Below are 25,553 nucleotides of genomic sequence, written 5' to 3'. Positions count from 1 at the left end.
GAACGCAGGCCGTGCGCCTGGCCCGCCGCCTCCCCCCAAACCAGCGACGCGGCTCTGCACTCACCCCTCTGCGTGCCCCCACTGCTTCAAGCATGCTTCAAGCACGCAAGCTCCCAAGTCTGACCAGCCAATCTGAATTACAAGGAAACCCAAAAGGGGGTTTTACCTTCATTAGATTTCCCCTCAATAGTGAAATTCTCATCTTCCTGTTTCAGACTGGAACAGACTACCTTTCTTATCCTTCTGTACTCTCAAGGTTCTTACTTCCTCTTAGGAGGACCTGCAGTTAAGATTTTACTGAAGAATTTTTACTGCAGGTGGATTTTTACTTAGGGGACTTTTGTATTGCTCTGAACTACATGCCCTTGTAAAAAGAGATTTTCAAGCATGTTAAGTAAGCTTTTTTCTTCTTTTAGCTTATTGTGAAATTGAGATTAACCTGAAGTAAAACCCTACCATGAGAAATTTCAAGTCCCAATAAGGCAGTGATATAGTCGAATCAAATTTCTACTCCCAATAAATTCTTCATAAGGAGAAACAGTCCAAACAATAAAGTAACATGATACTACACAAACACCTATGTTTTACTTAAAGAATGAATGTTTTCCTATGTCTCATTTACAAAAATGACCACAAATCAAGTCACTAAGAAAATGTAAAACCATTCAAGAAGGTCAGTATCACACAGACTCTGTTCTCGGACCAAAATAAAGTCAAATTAAAAATCAGTAATAAAGTAAAAACCAATATTTAGGAAATCAATATACTTCTAAACAATTCACAGGTTAAAAAAAAGAAACTGCAGGCAAAATTTAGAAATTCTCAGAATTACACCATTAAAAATATTACATATTGAAATTTATGGACTGCAATAAAAAGCAGGTACACAGAGGAAATTTTATTTTAAATACTCATATTAGAAAAGAAGGCAGAAAATTAATTTAATTGGCCATGCATCTAGCAAACTTAGGGGAAAAAAGTGACTCAAGCAGAAGGAAGGTGGTAATAAAACGCAGAAGTTAGTAAAATGGAGATCAAATGCACAGTAGAGAACGGTAACAAAGCAAAAGAGTAATTCTTTGAAAAGGCTAACAAAATTGAATATCAATTGATACTGATCAATGATATCAATTGAAGAAATATAGATTAATAATGAAAAGGAAAACAACATATTAAGCAGGGATTAAAGAGAGGTTATTATAAACAATTTTGTGGCAAATTTTTTGGAAAACACATTTTATTTACGCTAAGTCACTCCAGGCATGCCTGCTTCGTGACACTATGGAGGTAGCCCGCAAGGCTCCTCTGTCCACGGGACGCCCTGGAATCAAGACCATGTCTCTGAGGTCTCCTGCACAGACAGGCAGGCTCTTTACCACTAGCGCCACCGGGGAAGCCCAACACCAAGTCAAGAAAACAATCAGACATACAGTTTTATTACCATTAAAATAAATTAGTACTTTTTTAATTATCAAGAAAAGATCAGGACCATATCATTTTGTAGGTAAGTTTTACAAAAAATCCAAGAAATAGAACACTGCAAACCGATCCACCAAACAAGCAAAGAAATACGAGGCCAGTAGAACCCAGAACAGACCAGACCAATAACAGAAAGGGAAACTGAAGGCCAACCTTAGTCACGAACACTCATCTTGAACAAAATGTGGCATCAGAATTCAGCAATATGGAAAAAAACACATCAAGAACAAATGCTGGATTTACCTCAGGAAAGATGGTTTAATGTTACTGGAACTATAAAATCATTAATCACATTAACAGATTAAAAAAACAAAGTCATATGGTCACCCCCTCAGTTACAGAAAAAGCTTTTGGTAACATTCTCCTCCCATTCATCATTCATGATAAAAACTCTATCAAACTAAGAACACAGATAACTCACTTAAGCCAACAAAGGGTATTTATCTGAGGCACACTTCAATGTTAATGGTGTGATATCACTCTCTTACTTTTTCTGCTCAATACTGTACTAGAGTGCTGGCCATTACAGAAAGACACAGAAATGTACTGAGGAAGAAAGAAAACTGCCATTATCTGAATATGAAATGATTAGCTACACAGCAAACATGAAAAAGTCCACAGACTTAAGAAAAATAAGAAAATTTAGTAAGGTGACTGGATATAAGATTAATACTCAAAAATCAACCACATTTCTATACACCAGAAAGAAAATCAGTTCAGTTCAGTCGCTGAGTCGGGTCCGACTCTTTGGGACCCCATGAATCGCAGCACGCCAGGCCTCCTGTCCATCACCATCTCCCGGAGTTCACTCAGACTCATGTCCATCAAGTCAGTGATGCCATCCAGCCATCCCATCCTGGGTCGTCTCCTTCTCCTCCTGCCCCCAATCCCTCCCAGCATCAGAGTCTTTTCCAATGAGTCAACTCTTCGCATGAGGTGGCCAAAGTACTGGAGCTTCAGCTTTAGCATCACTCCTTCCAAAGAACACCTAGGGCTGATCTCCTTTAGAATGGACTGGTTGGATCTCCTTGCAGTCCAAGGGACTCTCAAGAGTCTTCTCCAACACCACAGTTCAAAAGCATCAATTCTTCGGCACTCAGCCTTCTTCACAGTCCAACTCTCACATCCATACATGACCACAGGAAAATCCATAACCTTGACTAGACGGACCTTAGTCGGCAAAGTAATGTCTCCGCTTTTGAATATACTATCTAGGTTGGTCATAACTTTTCTTCCAAGGAGTAAGCGTCTTTTAATTTCATGGCTGCAGTCACCATCTGCAGTGATTTTGGAGCCCAAAAAAAGAAAGTCTGACACTGTTTCCATTGTTTCCCCATCTATTTCCCAAGAAGTGATGGGACCGGATGCCATGATCTTCATTTTCTGAATGTTGAGCTTTAAGCCAACTTTTTCACTTTCCTCTTTCACTTTCATCAAGAGGCTTTTTAGCTCGTCTTCACTTTCTGCCATAAGGGTGGTGTCATCTGCATATCTGAGGTTATTGATATTTCTCCCGGCAATCTTGATTCCAGCTTGTGTTTCTTTCAGCCCAGCATTTCTCATGATGTACTCTGCATAGAAGTTAAATAAGCAGGGTGACAATATACAGCTTTGACGTACTCCTTTTCCTATTTGGAACCAGTCTGTTGTTCCATGTCCAGTTCTAACTGTTGCTTCCTGACCTGCATACTGGTATTCCCATCTCTTTCAGAATTTGCCACAGTTTATTGTGATCCACACAGTCAAAGGCTTTGGCATAGTCAATAAAGCAGAAATAGATGTTTTCTGGAACTCTCTTGCCTTTTCCATGATCCAGCAGATGTTGGCAATTTGATCTCTGGTTCCTCTGCCTTTTCTAAAACCAGCTTGAACATCAGGGAGTTCACAGTTCATGTATTGCTGAAGTCTGGCTTGGAGAATTCTGAGCATGAATTTACTAGCATGTGAGGTGAGTGCAATTGTGCGGTAGTTTGAGCATTCTTTGGCATTGCCTTTCTTTGGGATTGGAATGAAAACTGACCTTTTCCAGTCCTGTGGCCACTGCTGAGTTTTCCAAACTTGCTGGCATATTGAGTGCAGCACTTTCACAGTGTCATCTTTCAAGATTTGAAACAGCTCAACTGGAATTCCATCACCTCCACTAGCTTTGTTCGTAGTGATGCTTTCTAAGGCCCACTTGACTTCACATTCCAAGATGTCTGGCTCTAGATTAGTGATCACATCATCATGATTATCTGGGTCGTGAAGAAAATATAATTTTTTAAAAATGCTATTTAAACTAATCTGTATTGAGAGAAATCAGTCTGTTTTTTGGGAATGGGTACGAGTGAGCAGATGGAGAAGGTAATGGCACCCCACCCCAGTACCCTTGCCTGGAAAATCCCATGGATGGAGGAGCCTGGTGGGCTGCAGTCCATGGGGTTGCTAAGAGTTGGACATGACTGAGTGACTTCACTTTCACTTTTCACTTTCATGCATTGGAAAAGGAAATGGCAACCCACTCCAGTGTTCTTCTTGCCTGGAGAATCCCAGGGATGGGGGAGCCTGGTGGGCTGCCGTCTATGGGGTCCCACAGAGTCGGACACGACTGAAGCGACTTCGCAGCAGCAGGAGTGAACAGAAAAGCAGGACAGGAGGGTACAAAGGAGCATGTTTTTGTTATCAAAATGTACTGTTGTGTATCAGTCACACCTTAATAAAGTTTGGTGACAACAGAGAGAAACAGGAACACTTGTACACCAATGTGAGTATGAAATGGTGCAACAACCTTGGAAATCAACTGGGTATCACCTTGTAAGAGTAAGCGTGCCTATGAGCCCTACAGCCCAGCAGCTGCATTCTTAAGAGCAGTATTTCTCAAGGCAGGCATCACAGAATTTTGGGTTGAAGAGTTTTTGTGTACACTGTGCAAAACTGTTTAGTACTTCTGTGTGACATTTTACTCTGAGTCCCTGCACTTTAAATGCCAATAGCGTCCCCTTGCAGCAAAAGATACTAGTATTAACCAAGCACACCATCTATTTTTCCCAGAGTCTTGGCAATTCAGGTGGACTCATGGGGCTAGTTCTGGTCAGTAAGCCAGGGGCAGAAGCTCTGTGTGCCACTTCCCCAACAAGAGCCAGCGAATGACTCTACAGGTGCCTCTTCCCCTGCCTAAGCAGCGAAGGAAGCCACATGTTACAACACGGTAAGAGACAGGGCCTCCATCAGGCTGAGTCCCTACATAAGCATTTGAAAGAAGAAATCTCCGCCATCCCACACTGGACAAACAATGTGAGTGAGAAGTAGCTGTTGGGCATTGAGATCTGGGCGTTTTGTTACCACAGCATAACTCAGCTTGTATCAACAGAGTATCCATCGATTTGACAATCAAAACGCTTGTACCTGTTACCAAATGTCCCTTCAGGCACAGCAGCAAGAGTTCAGAACCGCTGCTCTAGAAACCTGCTTGTATACCAGGAGGCATATCAAAGTAAGACCATCTCAGGAGAGTTTTCCATACCAAACTAGAAGCAACCCAAACATCCGCCAACAGGAGAACAGCTTGAGAAATTCTGGAAGCCTGGAACACTTACAGAGGGTGACGCAGAGAAATGAAGACGACCGACAGCAGGCAACAAGGACTCTTACTGTGAGGCGCGGCACTGGGTGAAAAATCCAACCACAGGAAACTACAAACGGGGTGACCCCAGCTTTATAAGGTCAAAGCAAAGTCATGTGATGAAGTTTATTTCGAAAAAGTAAGAGAATAACGAACACCTATCCTAGGACAGTGGGCTTCTCTAGGTTAGGAGGAGGTAATGTGACAGGTAAAAGGGGAACTCCGGCAGAAACACTGGCACTGATACTGTTGCGATTTCTAAACTGAGTAGTAAGTCACAGTCACGCAACTTATTATGCTTTGTGACTGGACAAATAATACCTCAAGGATTAGTTTAAATAACTTATCTAAATTTTATGTTAAACTTTAAAGGAGAAATTAAATACAATAATTGCACAGTGAACAAAATTTATTAAATGTTTTTCAACAACGAAGCTTTAATAAACTTCATATTTGAATTCTACATTTGAAAATGCAAACTAATGATCATGCTCGAGTATTATATCAAGTTTCACTATTACAGCAGTTACAGCTGGGTTAGGACCCATCCATCTCACACCCCATTTCGAACTCTTATATAAATTAAATAAAACAAAAACTTCCATTCTCTCTCAGTTTCTTAACAACAGAGCCCAATGAGAAAAGGAACAAAGATTAAAGAAAACTCAGACTGCAAAGAGTGAAGTTTTTTTTCCTAACTTGGTTAACAGGTTTTAAAAGACTCAATTTTTCAACATACTCCATTATTTTAAAGACTAGCACAAAACAGGTTTTACAAGGTTTGTCTGCGAGAAACAGAAGCTATTAACTTTCAATTCACTCAGCGGTAGAAGTGCATCCAATAAGAGGCCTGGGAAAGGGAACCAGTCTCTAGCTCTGAATGAAGATGCTGATTACAACCGGATCCTCTGACCTTCCCGGCACCACTGCCTTCCTGTGGCTGCTTCTCAGAGCACAGTCGTCTTTCTGACCATCCTCCTGAGGCGGCAACAGACTTTCCGCTCTTCGCGTTCCACCGTAACTGCCGCCTCCTCCATCACAGGCCCCTGATTGATTCACCCCACAAGAGGGAATCTCCCCTTCCACCCCCTCGCACACTGTTCTTGCAGCTCTGTGGAGCACATCTGTGGTCCATCCTTCACTTCCAGATAGTAATTACAAGCTCCTCAAAGGCAGAGATGGTGACTTACCCATCTTGGTATTTCTGGGATGCCAAGCAAAGTGGCTTCCCTATAGAGGGTATTTAATAAATAGTCATATTAAAGTAGCCTCTGCAAATGCCCAACATCATGGAGGAGCAAGAAACAGACTGCTGACCTGTCGGGGCAGCAAACGGTAAACACGCGTTTTCCATGATGAGTTATGGAAGCAATAACGACTGAGTTTCAGTAATTCATCCATCCAAAGACCAAGATCTTCAGTAGTAAATTGCCACTAATTCAGTGCTCAGACAGAAGTTAAGAAGCCAAAGTTTCAAACTAGACAAATCAAACAGCCCTAAACATACCTCACAGACTAGCCAAATCCATTTTTTAACAATCAAGTATTAGAATTGAGACTAGAGCAGATGATAGTAGGGGGGGATATTGACACGGGCTGTTCACACATTCGGAAACAACAACTGGAACTCGTGGATGGAGCTGCCACCAGCAGGTGAGCAGAACACCACGCGCTACTGCACACATCTGGTCTTTTCTTTCCCTCTTGATTTCTAATCCCTGCAATCGACAAATCAAACATTTGCCAATTAAAAAAAAGTACTTTAACAAAGTAAATTACTTTATATTTAGTTTATATTCCTCTCTTTTTAATCTCCATGTCCTGCCTCCTTTCCCATGCCTGCTCAGGGGGAAAATGGTAACGAAAAAAAAACTTTTAATGCTTTAAAAACAATCACTCATTTATTTATTTTCATTTTCGGCTGAGCCGGGCGTCGGCCGCTGTGTGGAGAGCGGGGGCTGCTTCTCGCTGCAGCGTCCAGGCTTCCCCTCGCCTGGCGCCTCTCGTGGGGAGCAGGCTCTGAGCGTGCCGGCTTCAGCGGTTGCGACTCTAGAGCGCAGGCTCCCGGCCCTAGCTGCTCTGTGGCACGGGGGACCCTCCGGACCTGGAACTGCACTGGCACGGGGGATCTCCCTGGACCTGGGACTGCACTGGCAGCCAGATTCTTTACCAGTCAGTCACCACAGAAGCCCAAGAAAACAATTCTTAATATGGCCCTGATTTCCAAAAACCTGTTTTTTCATCCAAATTTGCCTTTCCCTTTATTAACAGGTTGTCATATCATTTAAGAATCAGGAAATACTGACATATAATTATGGTAATGATACCCCTACCAATGCTTGCGGTTTATAAATAAATCTGGCAAAGACAAGAATAGAATATCTTCCGACGCAACCTCTTTCTTCCTATTTTGTAAATGATAGAAATAAAATAGCTAACATGTCCAAAGGAAAGCAGTCAGTACGCTGGGAGTATCTATCAGCTGCATCATGGGCTTTCTCTGAAATGAGACGCATTTCAGGTTCAAAAGTCATGACTAGCTATAGTGATAAACTAAGCATGCTAACCTCACTGGTCACAAAACACAAGTAGAGAGGTAAGGCAAAGCAGAATCAGAGATTCCTGCTTAAGAGTCTAACCTTCAATAAGCACGCCTGAATGATCTAAAGTCATGGACCTGGGAATCACTAAACTACACTACAAAATATGTTATCACAATATCAAAAGATATTCTCTCATAAATAATTAATTACCAGTAGTCTGAAATATAATAGTGAAATTCCAGGTGCTCTGTTTTCAGGCTCGTAACTGTGAGGCATGAGAAAGTGAGTGAAAAAGTCAAAGTGTCAGTCGCTCAGTGTGTCCAGCTCTGTGACCCCATGGACTGTAGCCCGCCAGGCTCCTCTGTCCATGGAATTCTCCAGGCAGCAACACTGCAGTGGGCAGTCATTCCCTTCCCCAGGGGACCTTCCCGACCCGGAAACTGCGCCTGGGTCTCCGGCACTGCCAGCAGATCCTTTACAGCCTGAGCCAAGAGGGAGGCCCCAAAATACAGACACGGACGAAGCAAACGGCGCCAAGGCCTCATGCGAGTCAACGGCAATGACATATTCCAAAACTCCACCAACCCAAAATGCCCACTGCAGAGGCACGACGGGAACGATGAGGCAAAAACCAGCCAGCCCCACTACAGGGACGGTTCACAGCAGAGCTCCTAAGGAGGCTGGAAAGCCTGTCGGTGTCTGGTTTGGGTCCCACTTACTTTGCCGCCAATGAGTGGCAGCACGTGCATCTTTCCGGCCACGCTGTCTTTCACAGATGACACGATCAGGCAGGTCCCACACAGGATGACTTGGCGTCTGGTCCATCGGTTCACCGGCAAGTGCATCTTGCCTTTGCGGACATTGTACATTCCTGAGAGCTGAATCCGCTCAGAGCTACCGGTACTGTGAGGTTTGCCTACAACAAGCACAAGCAAACAGTTTAGTCTTAAAGAAACGGGTGTTTTGCTACTCATCAGCAGAGCAGATAAATTACCTGGACAACGGAGAATAACTATACTAAAACCATCTAAATGGTGACTGAGGCTCTAATTCACAATTAAGAGAATCTGAAACCAGCAGTAATACCACCATAGTAAGAACTACTCTATCTACCCCACGTGTTCTTTTTAATGTAAGTGAAGAAGAACTTTTCGCTTAAAACCCTAGGGAAAAAGCCATTTTAACTCGTCCGCTGTAAACCCAAGTTTTGTTTTCTGCTCTTCCCTTCACAATTTCACTTTACATTTAAAAAAGGAATGACTTCAAGATTTTAACGAATCAGAGACTTAATTTAAGTTCACTAAGAAGAAAATATTATATAGGCTGATGTAGAAAGATAACATTCAAGAGCTGGCATTTAATGAAACTAATCAGTTTTAATGCGATTACCCTGATATTCTTTCTCCTACAGATATTCAATGTACATTGAGTATTGAGGAGATTAAAAATGAATGACTTTTCTAGTAAGAAAATACTACTCTATAAACATAGCTAAGCCTTCAAAGATAATTAATGCCAGTCTAAGAACGATGGTGTGCTGCTGTGCCTGCAAATCAGGGAGGGAGACGGACAAAGATGCACTGAGATGAAGACAGAGAACCGAGGCAGAGCTGAGGAGTCTCATTTCCCAGGGGCAGTGAACTTGGAAGAACAACACTCAGACAAGGCCCATCAACGGAACGGGAAAATCACTGGACTCCTAAGTGACGGAGTCGTATAAATGAGAAGGGAAATACTTCTCAGTACTAGACACTGACTATTTATCAAAGAGAGCTGAAGTCCACGCTCACAAACAAACTGATGGGGGCACGTGCCCCTGAACAGGTCCCAAGCCAGGAATGTCTTATTTATTTGGAAGTTTGCTGTAGTTGCCAAGGGCTAGCAGAAGAAACAGATTCAACAGAAACTGTATTCTTATGAATATTAAAACTAACGTAAATGCCAAGTGGTTTTGGTAGATGTCAAACATCTACTGGAGAAGGAAAAAGGAAGAGCAGCAATACCAAAGATAGGTCTCAAGAAAATCCAACAGCTGTCTGACCCCCTCCCAATACACACCTGGAGTAACAGGCAACTTTGCCTTGGATACAGAATGAAGCAGGGCAAAGGCTAACAGAGTTTCGCCAAGAGAACGCACTGGTCATAGCAAACACCCTCTTCCAACAACACAAGAGAAGACTCTACACATGGACATCACCAGATGGTCAACACTGAAATCAGATTGATTATATCCTTTGCAGCCAAAGATGGAGAAGTTCTTTACAGTCAGCAAAAACAAGATCAGGAGCTGACTGTGGCTCAGATCATGAACTCCTTATTGCCACATTCAGACTTAAATTGAAGACAGTAGCGAAAATCACCAGGCCATTCAGATATGACCTAAATCAAATCTGTTACGATTATACAGTGGAAATGACAAATAGATTCAAAGGATTAGATCTGATAGAGTCCCTGAAGAACTATGGACGGAGGTTCCTGACACTGTACAGGAGGCAGGGATCAAGACCATCCCCAAGAAAAAGAAATGCAAAAAGGCAAAATGGTTGTCTGAGGAGGCCTTAAAAATAGCTGTGAAAAGAGGCAAAGGAGAAAAGGAAAAGATATACCCATCGACTGCAGAGTTCCAAAGAATAGCAAGGAGAGATAAGAAAGTCTTCCTCAGTGATCAATGCAAAGAAATAGAGGAAAATAATATAATGGGCAAGACTAGAAATCTCTTCAAGAAAATTAGAGATACCAAGGGAACATTTCATGCAAAGATGGACTCAATAAAGGACAGAAATGGTATGGACCTAACAGAAGATATTAAGAAGAGGGGGCAAGAATATACAGAAAAACTGTACAAAAAAGATCTTCGTGACCAAGATAATCATGATGGTGCGATCACTCACCTAGAGCCAGACAACCTGGAATGTGAAGTCAAGTGGGCCTTAGGAAGCATCACTATGAACAAAGCTAGTGGAGGTGATGGAATTCCAGTTGAGCTATTTCAAATCCTGAAAGATGATGCTGTGAAAGCACTGCACTCAATATGCCAGCAAATTTGGAAAACTCAGCAGTGGCCACAGGACTGGAAAAGGTCAGTTTTCATTCCAATCCCAAAGAAAGGCAATGCCAAAGAATGCTCCAACTACCGCACAATTGCACTCATCTCACATGCTAGTAAAGTAATGCTCAAAATTCTCCAAGCCAGGCTTCAACACTATGTGAACTGTGAACTTCCTGATGTTCAAGCTGGTTTTAGAAGAGGCAGAGGAACCAGAGATCAAATTGCCAGCATCCATCGGATCATCGAAAAAGCAAGGGAGTTCCAGAAAAACATCCACTTCTGCTTTACTGACTATGCCAAAGCCTCTGACTGTGTGGATCACAATAAACTGTGGAAAATTCTGAAAGAGATGGGCATACCAGACCACGTGACCTGCCTCCTGAGATATCTGTATGCAGGTCAAGAAACCAACCGTTAGAACTGGACATGGAAAACAGACTGGTTCCAAATAGGAAAAGGAGTACGTCAAAGCTGTATATTGTCACCCTGCTTATTTAACTTCTATGCAGAGTACATCATGAGAAACGCTGGGCTGGAAGAAACACAAGCTGGAATCAAGATTGCCAGGAGAAATATCAATAACCTCAGATATGCAGATGACACCACCCTTATGGCAGAAAGTGAAGCGGAACTAAAGAGCCTCTTGATGAAAGGGAAAGAGGAGAGTGAGAAACTTGACTTAAAACTCAACATGCAGAAAACAAAGACCATGGCATCTGGTCCCATCACTTCACGGCAAATAGATGGCGAAACAATGGAAACAGTGACAGATTTTAGTTTAGGGGGCTCAAAAATCACTGCAGATGGTGACTGCAGCCATGAAATTAAAAGATGCTTACTCCTTGGAAGAAAAGTTATGACCAACCTAGATAGCATATTCAAAACCAGAGACATTACTTTGCCAACAAAGGTCCTTCTAGTCAAGGCCATGGTTTTTCCAGTGGTCATGTATGGATGTGAGAGTTGGACTATAAAGAAAGCTGAGCACCAAAGAATTGATGCTTTTGAACTGTGGTATTGGAGAATTCTCTTGAAAGTCCCTTGGACTGCAAGGACATCCAACCAGTCCAATCTAAAGGAAATCAGTCCTGAGTGTTCATTGGAAGGACTGATGCTGAAGCTCGAATACTCTGGCCACCTGATGCAAAGAACTGACTCTGGAAAAGACCTTGATGCTGGGAAAGATTGAAGGCAGGAGGAGAAGGGGATAACAGAGGGTGAGATGGTTGGATGGCATCACCGACTCGATGGACATGAGTTCAAGTAAGATCCGGGAGTTAGTGATGGACAGGGAAGCCTAGCGTGCTGCAGTCCATGGGGTCGCAAAGAGTCAGACACAACTGAGCGACTGAACTGAATACATACCTTTGGGCAGAAATGTTTGCAAATAACAAAACCAGCAGATTTGAATTTCACTTCCTCTTTCTCCCAGTATATCAGAGTGCTTTATAAAATACATACTGTACATGACATGAATTTCCTGGCATTGGGCGAGAATGAAGTCTAAAAGGGGTTCAGCTTTTTGAAGTCTGGCCTAATAAACAACTACACAGGTAGCATCCTCTGTGGAGAGCTCCACTGAGTTGCCTGTCTACCCAACGCTGACGTTCCCACAATGGGATAGGAAGCCCAGGAGACTTCAGACTAGATGCGACTCAACAGAGCCTGCCAGCGAAGGATCTGCCCACAGCCACCCACTTGCCCTGATCTGCTAAGTCCACTGAGCCTCAGACAGAAAGACGCCCCAGTTCCCAGTCAGTGCCGCTTTCCACAGCACAGTCTCCTCCTCAGGGAAGGGGGACAGAAGCAGAGACTCAGAAGAGATGGAGAGGCCTGTGGAAGGCCACAAATGAGAGACACCGGGCCACCGGATTTCCCAAATCCGATTTCCATGAGTGTAATACACTAACATTCTCTAACAAGGGATCTGTTGTAAATACTTACACACCACACACACACGAATACAAAGAAGCAGGCATTTTGTTGAGCCACATCTGAGTGTGGATGCAAGAACACTCCTTAACCTGCCACGTGTATATAGACCTGTGAGTAATTACACTGAAGAAAAAGACAACAGCGGTACATGAGGAGCAGTCCCTCAATTCTCCAGCTCCACAAAGGTCCTAAAACAAGCCCCAGAGCAAACAGAGAGGACTAGAAAGTCCCCGATAGAGAGGACCAAGGCTGGAAGCGGTGCCATAAGAGAAAAGCATGGGATATCAACAGGACGGGCTTTTACCTCCCCCCTTAGAAAAATCCCCCAGGGGCCTGAACAGTCCTGGAAGCTAACAAGGTTAGTGTCTCCCAGGGAAGCCCTAATATCCCAGTCTGAATCAAACCCCTCTCGTCTGCTCTGGATTTAAATGTCCTTGCTGGCTGCTCTCCCCTGCCAGGTGCCCCCAGCTCAGGCACGCCCTCAGAACAAGGCTGTGTGTCACCCGGGCCCTGGGGAACCCGGAGCGGAGCGAGTAACTGACAGCTCGGCAGTCAGCCCGGGGCACAGCCCTTTGCGTCAGACTTCCTTATTCTATGACGCAAGAAATTATTGTAGCTCTGTCAATTCTGAAACTTCTCAAATCACAGGCATTCAAATTGTCTTATGCTCTAATAAATATTCACATCACACAAGGAACCAAAGTCCATCCATTTAAAGCTGGATCCATTCTTACAACTCCTCCTTTAGAAATATCCTACAGATTTAAGGCATCTCTTGCATGATCTGAGAGGAAAGATGGGCAGCGAGAACAAGTGTCTCAAGCTGAGAGAGAAACCTGACTACGGCGCAAAGATTTAAAACATCCTTTTCCTCTCTGATCACTTGGCAGATGGCAGTTTGATAAGATGTGACATGAACACGCCTATAAATGAGCTAAAACACGAGCACACTGACCACCACGATGGTGATCAGGCTTCTCAGTGTAGTCTTCTGGACCTGGCGTCTTATTTTTTCTGGTCTTTGTTTTTTGCTTTTTTGCAGGGAGCCGGTTTTTAATTTCAATTTCAACTTTATACTAGAGTTTGGACTATGTTATTCCATTATCTAGCTATTCTTGAGTTAACGTTGGTAGTCTGACCTTTTAAAGGCTTGCTCATTTCATTTTTCATATAGTTGACATAAAGTTGTCCACAATAGTTTATTATACTTTTAATATTAATAAAAATTTGTAATTATCACCTCTCTCATCCCTGATATTGGTAACATGACTTTTTTTTCCTCTTCTGTAAATAAGTTCATTTGTATTTGTTTTAAGATATCACATAAGCATTATCCTATGATTTTGTCCTTCTCTGCCTGGCTTACTTTTTTAGTCTGATAATCTTTAGGTCCACCCAGGTGACTGCAAACGGCATTAGCTCACTCTTTTTATGGCTGAGTAATACTCCATCGGTAAATGCACACATATATACACCACATCTTCTTTGTTCATCCGTTGATGGACGTTTGGGTTGCTTACTTGTCTTGGCTATCGTAAACAGTTCTGCAATGAACACTGGGGTGAACGTATCTTTTCAAATTATGGTTTTGTCTGGATATATGCCCAGGAGTGGGATTGCAGGATCCCATGGTAATGCTATTTTTAGTGTTTTAAAGAACCGCCATACTATTCTCCTTAGTGGTTCCACCAATTTACATTCCCATCAACAGTGCAGGAGAGTTCCTTTTTTCCCACAACCTTTCCAGCATTTACTACTTGTGGAACTTCTGATGATGGCCATTCTGACCGGAGGGAGGTGATACTTCACTGCAGTTTTGATTTGCACTTTTCTAACAATTATTGATGCTCAGCACTGTCTCATGTGCCTGCTGGCTATCTGTATATCTTCTTTGGAGAAATGTCTATTTAGGTCTTCTGCCCATACTGAGTTGTATAAGCTGTGTGTGAATTTTGGAAATTAATCCCTTTCAGTCCAGTGTTTGCAAATATCTTCTCCCGTTCTGCAGGTTGCCATTTTGCTTTGTTTCTGGTTTCCTTCACTGTGCAAAAGCTTTTGTGATTTATTAGGCCCCATTTGTTTATTTTTGTTTTTACTTCCATAGTTTAGGAGCCATAAACTTTTATTAGTCTGATTACATTACCAATTTTATCAAACATCACAAAAAAACAGGTTTTGGTTTCATTCTCTATTGTTTTTCTGTTGATGGTTTCATTTATTTCTGTTCTTATGATTCTTGTTTCTGTTACTAATTTTAGGATTAATTTTTCCTTTTTTCTGTTTTCTGAATGTGGAAGCTGAGGTCATTTTTCCTTTTCTTAATATACACATTTACATGCTATGAACTTCTGTCTAAGTACTGCTTTAACTGCATTCCACAAGTTCTGGCAAGCTGTGGCTTCAGGTTCACTAATCTTTTCTTTGGCAGTGTTTAATCTCCTGTTAATTCTATCCAGTGTACTTTTCACCTCTAAGTTCGATTTGGGTATATGTGGGCACACATACTTATATACACATACAAACACATGAAAGATATGGATACATCTTCTATGTCACTCCTAATTCTGCTTTATCTTCATGAATATATGAAACACAATCACAATGGCTGCTTAAATGTACCTGTCAACTAATTCTATCATCTGTCTCATTTCTGTGTCAGCTTTATTGTTTTCTCTTATGGGTCATATTTTCCTGCTTCTTTGCACACCTGGTCACTTCGTTTGTAAGCTAGTCATTATGAATTTTATCTTGTTGAAAACAGGATATTCTTGTATCTTTATGAATATGATGGAGTTTTGTTCTAGGATACAATTAAGTTAGTTGAAAACACTTTGCCTCTTACAAGGCTTGCTTTCTGGGATTTGCCATATTAGACCTGAGTCATCTTAAGTCAGGATTTCTAATGACAGTATTAGCCAGCAATCCTTCTGAACGGTACGGCTCTCTCTGGGCCTGGCCCCGGGCGAGCGTCGGGCTTCAGCCCCCTGCTCTTCCACGGTGGTTTTCAGCCCCAGCCTCACAGTTTCTTCCTCACACACGATGGGTCAGCACGAAGCTGAAGGTTCAGTGACGACTCCCCGCACATCTCCAGGACTGAGTGGCTCTTTTCCCTCCAGCACCTCACTCTTTATACTCAAACTGTGTAGCCTCAGTGGACTCCTAGCTGTCTCCTGAACGCAGGGTCAGTACCAGGTTCTGCCTGGGTTCCTCCTCCCTGCAACTGAAGCCTGACCACTCTCCCACCGTCAGTAAGAGGGCATCTTTGGAGGCCTGTTTCCATCCGTTTTGCTTCTCTCAAGGTGCGTGTGTCGTGGGGTTTTGCGTCCTTTGCGGCCTGATGCTCAGAGTCTGAAAGCTGATTCATATATTTCACCTGGTTTTTAGTGGTTTCTTTCTTTTACGTTAAAGAGTAAATGCAGTCTCTGTTACTCCATGTAGTCTGGAACAAAGGGCCATATAGTTAAATTTAACTCTCTCAAACACCTACCATTCACTTTCACAGATTATACAAGTATGTTTAACATATTTTCTTGAAGGTGTGGATTCTCCATATATTACTATATTCAGAAATTCAGAGAATCCTGTGGGACCAATGGACTAGAAGAGCTATCTGCTCTTGTCTAAAAACACCTCCGAGCTCCAGCATTACCATAGTTCTTTGGCTCTTCTTTTCCAACAGAGTATATAAAGAACTTGTAATTTATCACCTTACTTTACAATCCTAAAACAAAAGGCTGAAAGCTAGCTTTCTGCCCTTCTTCAAAGTAAAGGACTAAACTTTGGGCTAAGTCTTTTCCTTCACTCAGAGGTCCACCCTCCTTGACTTCCGTATTTGAAAGTATTAATCTAAGTAGTCTGGGCTTCCAAATGGGTCACTTCTGGTTAGGTGGGGTATCATTATACTACCTTTGAAAAACAAATGTAAAAAGAATAACTCTCTGCACTGTCACAAATATGGGGACTCGGCTGCTGTGAGCAGGGGCTGCTCTGCAGCTGCAGTGTGGGGGCTCCGTGTGCTGCGGAGCATGGGCTCAGGAGCTCGGGCTCAGGGCACAGCCCCTCCCCAGCATGCGGGATCTTCCCAGACCAGGGGTCCAACTCGTGTCCCCTGCATCAGCAAACGGATTCCCAACCTCTGGACCACCAGGTGAGTCCAGTAGGGAATTCTGTTAAATAAATAAACAAACATGATTTGAAGAGAAGTACTTAAAGAAAACGAGCCACAGTCTCACCAGCGCAACACTGCTTTCAGTCGTGTCCGACTCTGCTTCCTCATGGACTGCAGCCCACCAGGCTCCTCTGCCCGTGGGGTTCTCCAGGCAAGAACACTGGAGTGGGCTGCCATTTCCTCCTCCAGGGGGCCTTCCTGACCCAGGGATGGAACCCACATCTCCTATGTCTCCTGCCTGGGCCAGCGGGCTCTTTACCACTAGAGCCAGCTGGGAAGCCCAACAGTCTGTTCTGCCACAATATGTTTCATTAATACTAATTAAGTCACATATTGGCTTCCTAGGAGGCACTCTGGTGAAAATACACCTGCCCATGCAGGAGACACTAGAGACGTGGGTTCGATCCCTGGGTTGGGAAGATCCCCTGGCAGCCCACTCCAGCGTTCTTGCCTGGAAATCCCATGGACAGAGAAGCTTGGACTGGCAGGCTACAGTCCACGGGGTCACAATCAATCAGACGTGACTTAGCAACCAGACGACAGCTCCCACAGAGGGGAATGAAGTCAGCATGGCACGAACAGCATTCGTCCACAAGGATTTACGGTAGGCAAGGGGATCCTGAACACTGGGAGTGGAATTATAACTTTCAAAAACAGAGGGAAAAGCCCACAGCAAATTCAGTCTCAATGCCCACAAGCCAACATTTCTACTCTTATGTTATTGTGCCTTTTTTTTTTTTTAAATATTCCCTAAGGTAAGGATCGGACTTCCCTGGTGGCTCAGACGGTAAAGTGTCTGTCTACAACGTGAGAGACCCGGGTTCAATCCCTGGGTTGGGAAGATCCCCTGGAGAAGGAAATGGCAATCTAATCCAGGACTATTGCCTGGAAAATCCCATGGACAAAGGAGCCTGGTAGGCCACAGTCCATGGGATCACAGAGAGTCAGACACAACTGAGCGACTTCAGTTTCACTAAGGTAAGGATGAGATGGCTGGATGGCATCACTGACTCGATGGATGTGAGTTTGAGTGAACTCCGGGAGTTGGTGATGGACAGGGAGGCCTGGCGTGCTGCGATTCATGGGATCACAAAGAGTTGGACACAGCTGAACTAAACTGAAGGTAACTCAACTTCCAGACACAGTAAGAGACCAGTCTAGACTGTCCAGGTTATCTCCTGAGGTATCCATTATTATTTCTGTTAGTATTTTGGTTATAAAGATGCTTGGACTTAAAGTCCTACCTCTCTTGAGTTCTATTTTCCCATAAACCCACTTAATTTTCAACTCTGGAAAACATGAGAAGTTTTAGGAACAGATATAGCAGTGGAAACACCTGCTTTAACTAGGAGACCACTGAACATCATAGAAATTACTGCAAATTTGGCTGTTACCAAGTACACGTCTTTGCCAAATATTAATATATTCCAATGCCTCTCATTGTGGTAGTTTAAAAGTATGTTCACCAATTTTTAAAAATTCTCCCCCCCTTCAAAGGCGGAGCCCAACCCCATTGCCTCTGCTGTGGGCTGTACTCAGTGACTCGCTTCTAACAAACAGAATGCAGCCAACTCAGTGGCTACTGCAACTTCTGAAGAGTGAAAAAGTCAAAGTCTTAGTCGCTCAGGCATGCCCAGCTCTTTTGCAACCCTATGGGCTGTAGTCCATGGAATTTTCCAGGCAGGAATACTGGAGTGGGTTGCCATTTTCTCCTCCAGGGGATATTCCCGACCCAGGGATTGAACCTGGGTCTCCTGAATTGCAGGCAGATTCTTTATCGTCTGAGCCACTGGTGATTTCTGAAACCAGGTCATAAAAGGCACACAGTTTCCACCCTTCCTCCTCTAGCATTACTCTCTCTGAAGAAGCCAGCTGCCATGGCATGAGGACACTCAAGGAACCCCATGGAAACCAACCAGGTGCAGAACTAAACCTTCCTGCCAACAGCCAATAAGGAGCTGAGGCCTCCTCTGCAGCCACATGAGCAAGCCACACCGGAAAGACCCTCCAGTCCTGGTCAAGCCAGAGAACTCTGCCCCTAGGACACCTTGGCTGCAGTCTTTACAATAACGTGGCCAGAACGAGGCAGCTGAGCCACTCCAGGATTCCTGACTCAGAAGTTACGAGACCACGCATGTGTGCTGTTTTAAGCCACTGAGTTTCGAGGCAAAACTAAAACAACCTTCCTGTGCTAGCTTCACTTAGTTCTACTTACCTAAACATAGTGAAACATTAATAGCCTGCATTTCCCTAAAATAATCTACAAAAATATTTACAGAATATTGTGTAACTTAGTGGAGCTTCCCCGGTGGCACGAGAGTAAAGAACCTGCCTGCTAATATAGGAGACGCAAGTTCGGTCCCAGCATTGGGAAGATCCCCTGGAGAAAGAAACAGCCACCCACTCCAGTATTCCTGCCTGGAAAAATCCCATGAACAGAGGAGCCTGGTAGGCTATAGCTCATGGGCTCGCAAAGATCAGACATGACTTAGCAACCGAGCTCACATGAGCTCACATGAGCACATATAACTTATAAGGGTCATGTAACCAAAACAGTCAAAAGAAAGGAGAACAGTACATGAAGCAATCACAATTCCCAAAACTTTGGAGATAGAAAGTATTCATGATAACGTTGTTCAGTCACTCGGTCACGTTTGACTCTTTGCAACCCCACGGACTGTAGCCCACCAGGCTCCTCTGTCCATGGGATTTCCTAGGCAAGAACACTGGAGACGGTTGCCACTTCCTTCTCCAGGAGACGTTCCTGATCCAGGAATAGAACCCAGGTCTCCTGCAATGGCACGGTAACACGGCACCAAAAAGTAAGGGTTGGTGGATGAATTTACCACGTCCCTAGGGCTGAAAGTGAGGAATGAATTTACCACGTCCCTAGAGCTGAAAGTGGGCAGGAATAACTCAGAGCATTCAGCTCTCACCTCACCTTCTCTACCGTCAGAGCTAAGACCGATAAAACTCTAAAGAGTCCTTCTTATTGCATATAAATCCTTAAATCCTTCTTGACCACCTGCAGTGTCAGAAAGACTGAATTAAATTACCTGCCCAGGCTCATTTCAAGAGTGGGCAGAAGGATTTAGATGACCTTATAACAAGGTCCAGAGACCTCTCTCTGAACTGGCAGCTGGGAATTTTGTGAGCTGAAAATCTAAGCAAGCTCAGCAAGGTATGCTAGCAGCAGCTTTGAAGTAGAATCAAGACTAGTTACTTTTAGCTAATGGAAATGACAGCCAGCTGCTAAATGAATTCAAGGAGCATTCATTTATGCATCAGATCAAAATATACAAAGTCAACTGCCCAGTAAATCTTGCTTCTTACTGACAGCTACTCAATCTGATTAGGTTTATTTATATCTCCCAAATTAGGGTAGACCCTTACCCTCGAAAAATGCCATGCCATGAACCTTTCTCTAATCTCTAAGTTCTTGGCTACCACTAGCGTTTATATCATTTCCCCTCTAACAGTCATGAAAACAGTGCCTGAAAACATGTGCTGGCCCCTCACACTCTTAGAGATTATGTAAACACAAGACCAAAGTAATTGAGGGAAAAAAAAAATCCATCAAAGCAAATTCTAATATAAACTACAAAATTAGCTAGTAAAAGTAGCCATGAATTTTTAAAATTTGAAAAATCAATGGAACTATGAAAACAAAGGAATGAACTATGAGCACACACTGTGCGTGACGCACATTACTGCTCAGTCGCTGATGCCTGGCTCTTCGCGATCCCATGGACTGTAGCACACCAGGATCCTTTGTCCTCCATTATCTCCAAGAGTTTGCTCAATTTCATGTCCACCGAGTCAGATGAGTCTGCTGCTAAGCCACTTCAGTTGTGTCCAACTCTGTGCAACCCCATAGACGGCAGACCACCAGGTTCCCCCGTCTCTGAGATTCTCCAGGCAAGCACACTGGAGTGGGTTGCCATTTCCTTCTCTAATGCACGAAAGTGAAAAGTCAAAGTGAAGTCGCTCAGTCGTGTCCGACTCTTAGCGACCCCATGGACTGCAGCCTACCAGGCTCCTCCATCCATGGGATTTTCCAGACAAGAGTACTGGAGTGGGGTGCCATTGCCTTCTCTGCAGATGAGTCTAGTATATACCAAATGACATTAATAAAATACCAAAGCAACTGCTGCATGAAGACAAGCTACAGCAGAGGGCCTCAGACTTCAGCACACACCAAACCACCAGGATGATCACTGGATCATCAAAAAAGCAAGAGAGTTCCAGAAAAACATCTACTTCTGCTTTACTGACTACGTCAAAGCCTTTGACTGTGTGGATCACAACAAACTGTGGAAAATTCTGGAAGAGATGGGAATACCAGACCACCTGACCTGCCTCCTGAGAAATCTGTATGCAGGTCAAGAAGCAACAGTTAGAACTGGACATGGAATAACAGACTGGTTCCAAATCGGGAAGAAGTACATCAAGGCTGTATATTGTCACTCTGCTTATTTAACTATATGCAGAGTACATCATGAAAAATGCTGGACTGGATAAAGCACACGCTGGAATCAAGATTGCTGGGAGAAAGATGACACCACCCTTATGGCAGAAAGTAAAGAACTAAAGAGCCTCTTGACGAAAGTGAAAGAGGAGAGTGAAAAAGTTGGCTTAAAACTCAACATTCAGAAAACGAAGATCACGGCATCCGGTCCCATCACTTCATGGCAAATAGATGGGAAACAGTGGAAACAGTGACAGACTTTATTTTCTTGGGTTCCAAAATCACTGCAGATGGTGACTGCAGCCATGAAATTAAAAGACGCTTGCTCCTTGGAAGGAAAGTTATGACCAACCTAGATGGCATATTAAAAAGCAGAGACATTACTTTGCCAACAAAGGTCCGTCTAGTCAAAGCTATGGTTTTTCCAGTGGTCATGTATGGATGTGAGAGTTGGACTATAAAGAAAGCTGAGCACCGAACAATTGATGCTTTTGAACTGTGGCGTTGGAGAAGACTCTTGAGTGTTTCTTAGACAGCAAGGAGATCTAACTAGTTCATCCTAAAGGAAATGAGTCCTCAATAGTCATTGGAAGGACTGATGCTGAAGCACCAATACTTAGGCCTCCTGAAGTGAAGAACTGACTCACTGGAAAAGACCCTGATGCTGGGAAAGATTGAAGGTGGGAGGAGAAGGGGATGACCGAGGATGACATGGTTGGATGGCATCACCGACTCAGTGGACATGAGTTTGAGTAAACTCTGGGAGTTGGGGGTGGACAGGGAGGCCTGGTGTGCTGCAGTTCATGGGGTTGCAAAGAGTCGGACATGACTGAGCGACTGAACTGAACTGAACCCACCAGGAACACCTCGCTATACACAGACTGCAAGGCTCCACCACCCAGAATTTCTGACTCAGTAATTCTGGGTGGGGGTATGAGATTTTGCTGATGCTGCAGGTCTGAGCACCACAATGCCAAACCCACTGAGTTCCGCTTTCAGCTGCCAATGTCTTTTTGAGCTGGCGGATCATCAGCATGTGGCTGATTAGCACTGACAGAAGCAGCAGGTGAGGGGCTCTGGGGAGATGAGACAGGCAGCCGGGACGGACGGGGCTGCCTCTTAACTCCCTCCTTCCTTCCCACATTCCCACATTTCTGTCCTCACATGGAACTAGATTCATTTCCCGGGCATCTTTAAAGTTCCCTCCCCTGCATCATCAAAATCATTCTCAGTTGTCTCAATATCTGATGCTCACGTCTCTTCTTGGGACATGTATTTAGAGAAGCCATTTTTCTCAAATGTAGGTTTCATTGCAAGTTTGCCTTCGCAGAGACTCTAACACTTTGCTGCTGTCTGAGCATCTTCAGCTCACTCCCAGGAGCCTTCGATGGGGCTGGTGTGGTCTCCTCTCATTAACTTCCTATCTGGCAAAAATCACATTTGAAAAACTTCATCAAATCAACCTGCACCTGTCAGTTCCATGTCTTCGCCATCTGTTCCTTCCCAGAAGTGGCAGCCTCATCTTTCCTGTGACAATCAGACCAAACCGAGAGCCTGTTCAGCATTCTCCTGAGCTTCCTTTCTCGTGGGTGAGCCTTCCCCACCCAGCCACCTCGGCCACAACAGTCACTGAAACAGTGTCACTAACTTTTCGTTGCCATTTCCACCCCAGTGAACGGTAGACTTGCTTGGGTCCATAGGTTTGTTAAGCTTTTTACCACATTTGACATTCTTAAATTACCTATGACTTCTATTTTCTGGCTTAAAAAAAAAAAAAAAAAGATCGCTTTGGTAGACTTCCAGACTTTCATCACCTGCTTTCTCAGCTGCCTTGCTCTCTGTGGCGCCTCACAAAGAACGACAGCCTAAGGCACCAGCACTAAAGCATGAAACGCCGTTCGTGACAAGCAGCAGCTGAACTTTGCTGAAAACTGAAATGACCAAGCTGGGCAGCAGGCCTCAAGCTCAATTCAAATTTGCATCAGAAAAATTACGAATTACTGTATATCATGAGGTTTTAGAGGCCTCAGGAATAACTAGATCTCAAATCTGAAAATGCCTAAATCCAGTATCCACTCTCAAAAGAATAAACAACACACTCACTCCCTCCTGGAGACACAAATTGTGACTTGTGTCAGAGGTGACGCAGACTGCTGCGGGTGTGGAGATCAGGGTGATGAAGCTAGACAGCTCCGCAGCTCCAGCTGAGCCAAGTCTTCACTGTGCGATGCTTTATTAGGAAGTGCTGCAACACTCCAGCCAGGCACACACACGCATAAGCAAATACTAAAATAAAAATTCTAAAGTCCAGCATGAACAATGTTCGGATAATCCACATTACTCCTCTCCAGGACACAGTAAAAAAACAAAGCAAACACTGTATTCCAGTCTACTCTGTTTAGAAGAACAGACTTCAGCCAAGGTGCCTTGACAGGGCTAAAGGAACGTCTACACAGCCACATTAAGGCGCGATGTGATTCGAAAATCGTTTCCACAATGGTTCTCTCTAAGAGATGGGGTTAGACTTCACTTTTCATTTTATAATGCATACTGACAATGTATGATTTGACTTTTATAAATAAAAGCAAGGATTTCAAGAGCAAAAAAATTTCCTAAAAACCTTATTTTCCACTCCTCTACCGTGTTAGATAACATTCATTTGACTTCCTGCCCTTTTTCCCACAAGGCTGATTACATCACAAGATGTTAAATCTAGGTTCAGGAGCTCTAAACTGTCCTTAAACAACAACAAACATCAGGAATGTCTAACACTCAGCCACATTCCAAACGAATGCCTATTCCTCAACTTATAAGAAATCTTCTAAAAAAATTACAAAATCTCCCACAATTAGCCCATTTCTACAATTTACTTTTAGGAAACTTCAAGATATTTATTTTGAACTTTCTCAGAATCACACATACAATCCACTACATTTCCACTTAAATTTTTTCAATTATTATTTTAAGCACAGCTCTACCATGAAAAGTTTAACAGAAAAGGGAATTAGAAACAAGAAAATAAACAGAATCCCAATTTCTCCACAGTATTATAAAGATTTTGGTGAATTTTTTCAGTTCTTTTTAAAATCTGAATCGTATACATACTTATAACATGCACAGCATTTTATGCCCTGCTTTACTTAGCCTCCTCAAATTATATCCTACACTCTCCCAAGTTCTCAGCCTTTCTGTCTAAAAGACTTGCAAGATACTCCATATACTATTATTTGTTTACTCATTTCTTCATTATTGATGATTGTTTCTGAATTTTCATTCTATGAATTGCTAAATCAAAGTGCATGACTTGCATTTTTTATGACTCCTAACCCCTCTTCAATTTTACCAATTCTTCCCAGCCAGCAACTCGAAATCAGTCATAAATCAAAACAAGCAAAAATAAGCATGCCTCTATTTTCCCCAAAGAAATGAATAACTTTTCCAGAAATCCTAAGAACATGTTGGAAAAAAACAGCCCACTAAGCCATGTTATTGATAAAAATGAACCCACATCCACTACCCACAATGAAAGCAGGTTTCACACTGTTGATACCTGTAGTTGTATTTGACTAAGATATGTGAAGTCACTTCTTTTCAAAGAAAGGTTAAAATAAAATTAACTTCAAAAAAAAGAAAACACACAACCCTGTAATTTATGAGGAAAACACTTCTGTATCTGCACACAGGCAAACATGGCAGCATTCTGATTTCATGCAGGGCTCCACACTGGTTTTCCTTTCTGCTCCCAACCCCATAAAAGAACAGCTTTTCATCAAACAGGAAAAGTTACAGGGAACCGTTACTCTGCCGTAAGTTATTCGCTGATTGTAAATTTAAAAAAGCAGCAAAACCCTAGCAATGGGTAAAAAAGAGCATTTCCATATAACTACACTCAGAAGGAAACAGCTGTAACTGACGAGCATGAATTTTACCGTGCTTGCTATTGTAAAAGCTATGGATTAAGTCTTTCAGATCTAAAATTCTGATTTAATTCCTTGGTAACTAAATAATTTATTCTTCTTAGTAATCCTTAGTTAATTCTTCTAATTTTCAAAGGGATCAGGAACCATAGAACTTCAGTCGTCCTGGGATTTGGAGTTCCTTCAACTACCACATCCCTTGGCTTGGAGATCCCAGTGTAGCCCAGACACATAACACACAGCCTCCTAGGTGTGGCTTTTCACAGCGTGCAAGTCCAAAGCCCAGCACAGCATGTGGAATTACCTAAGCGCTCAACAAGCACCTGCTGCATACATGAAATCGCTCCAATGTTTGGGCAAAAGAAAGCAGCCAGTTCTCAACATACCCGGAAA

The 25,553-nt window shown here is 43.2% G+C and overlaps 1 protein-coding gene across 1 annotated transcript in view; it reads right to left on the bottom strand.

The window, feature by feature from the left end:
* Positions 1 to 25,553, bottom strand: part of PHLPP1 (PH domain and leucine rich repeat protein phosphatase 1) — a 280,055-nt gene that overhangs the window by 162,820 nt on the left and 91,682 nt on the right. Inside the window, exon 2 of the mRNA XM_052660391.1 lies at positions 8,343 to 8,539. Within this exon, the coding sequence (XP_052516351.1) occupies positions 8,343 to 8,539 (197 nt within the window). The remainder of the gene's footprint in view (positions 1 to 8,342; positions 8,540 to 25,553) is intronic.

This window comes from Budorcas taxicolor, chromosome 22, assembly GCF_023091745.1.
Source record: "Budorcas taxicolor isolate Tak-1 chromosome 22, Takin1.1, whole genome shotgun sequence".
Taxonomy (NCBI): Eukaryota; Metazoa; Chordata; class Mammalia; order Artiodactyla; family Bovidae; genus Budorcas; species Budorcas taxicolor.
The sequence above is the reverse complement of the archived record's forward strand: the minus strand, read 5'-3'. Positions and strand labels throughout refer to the sequence as shown.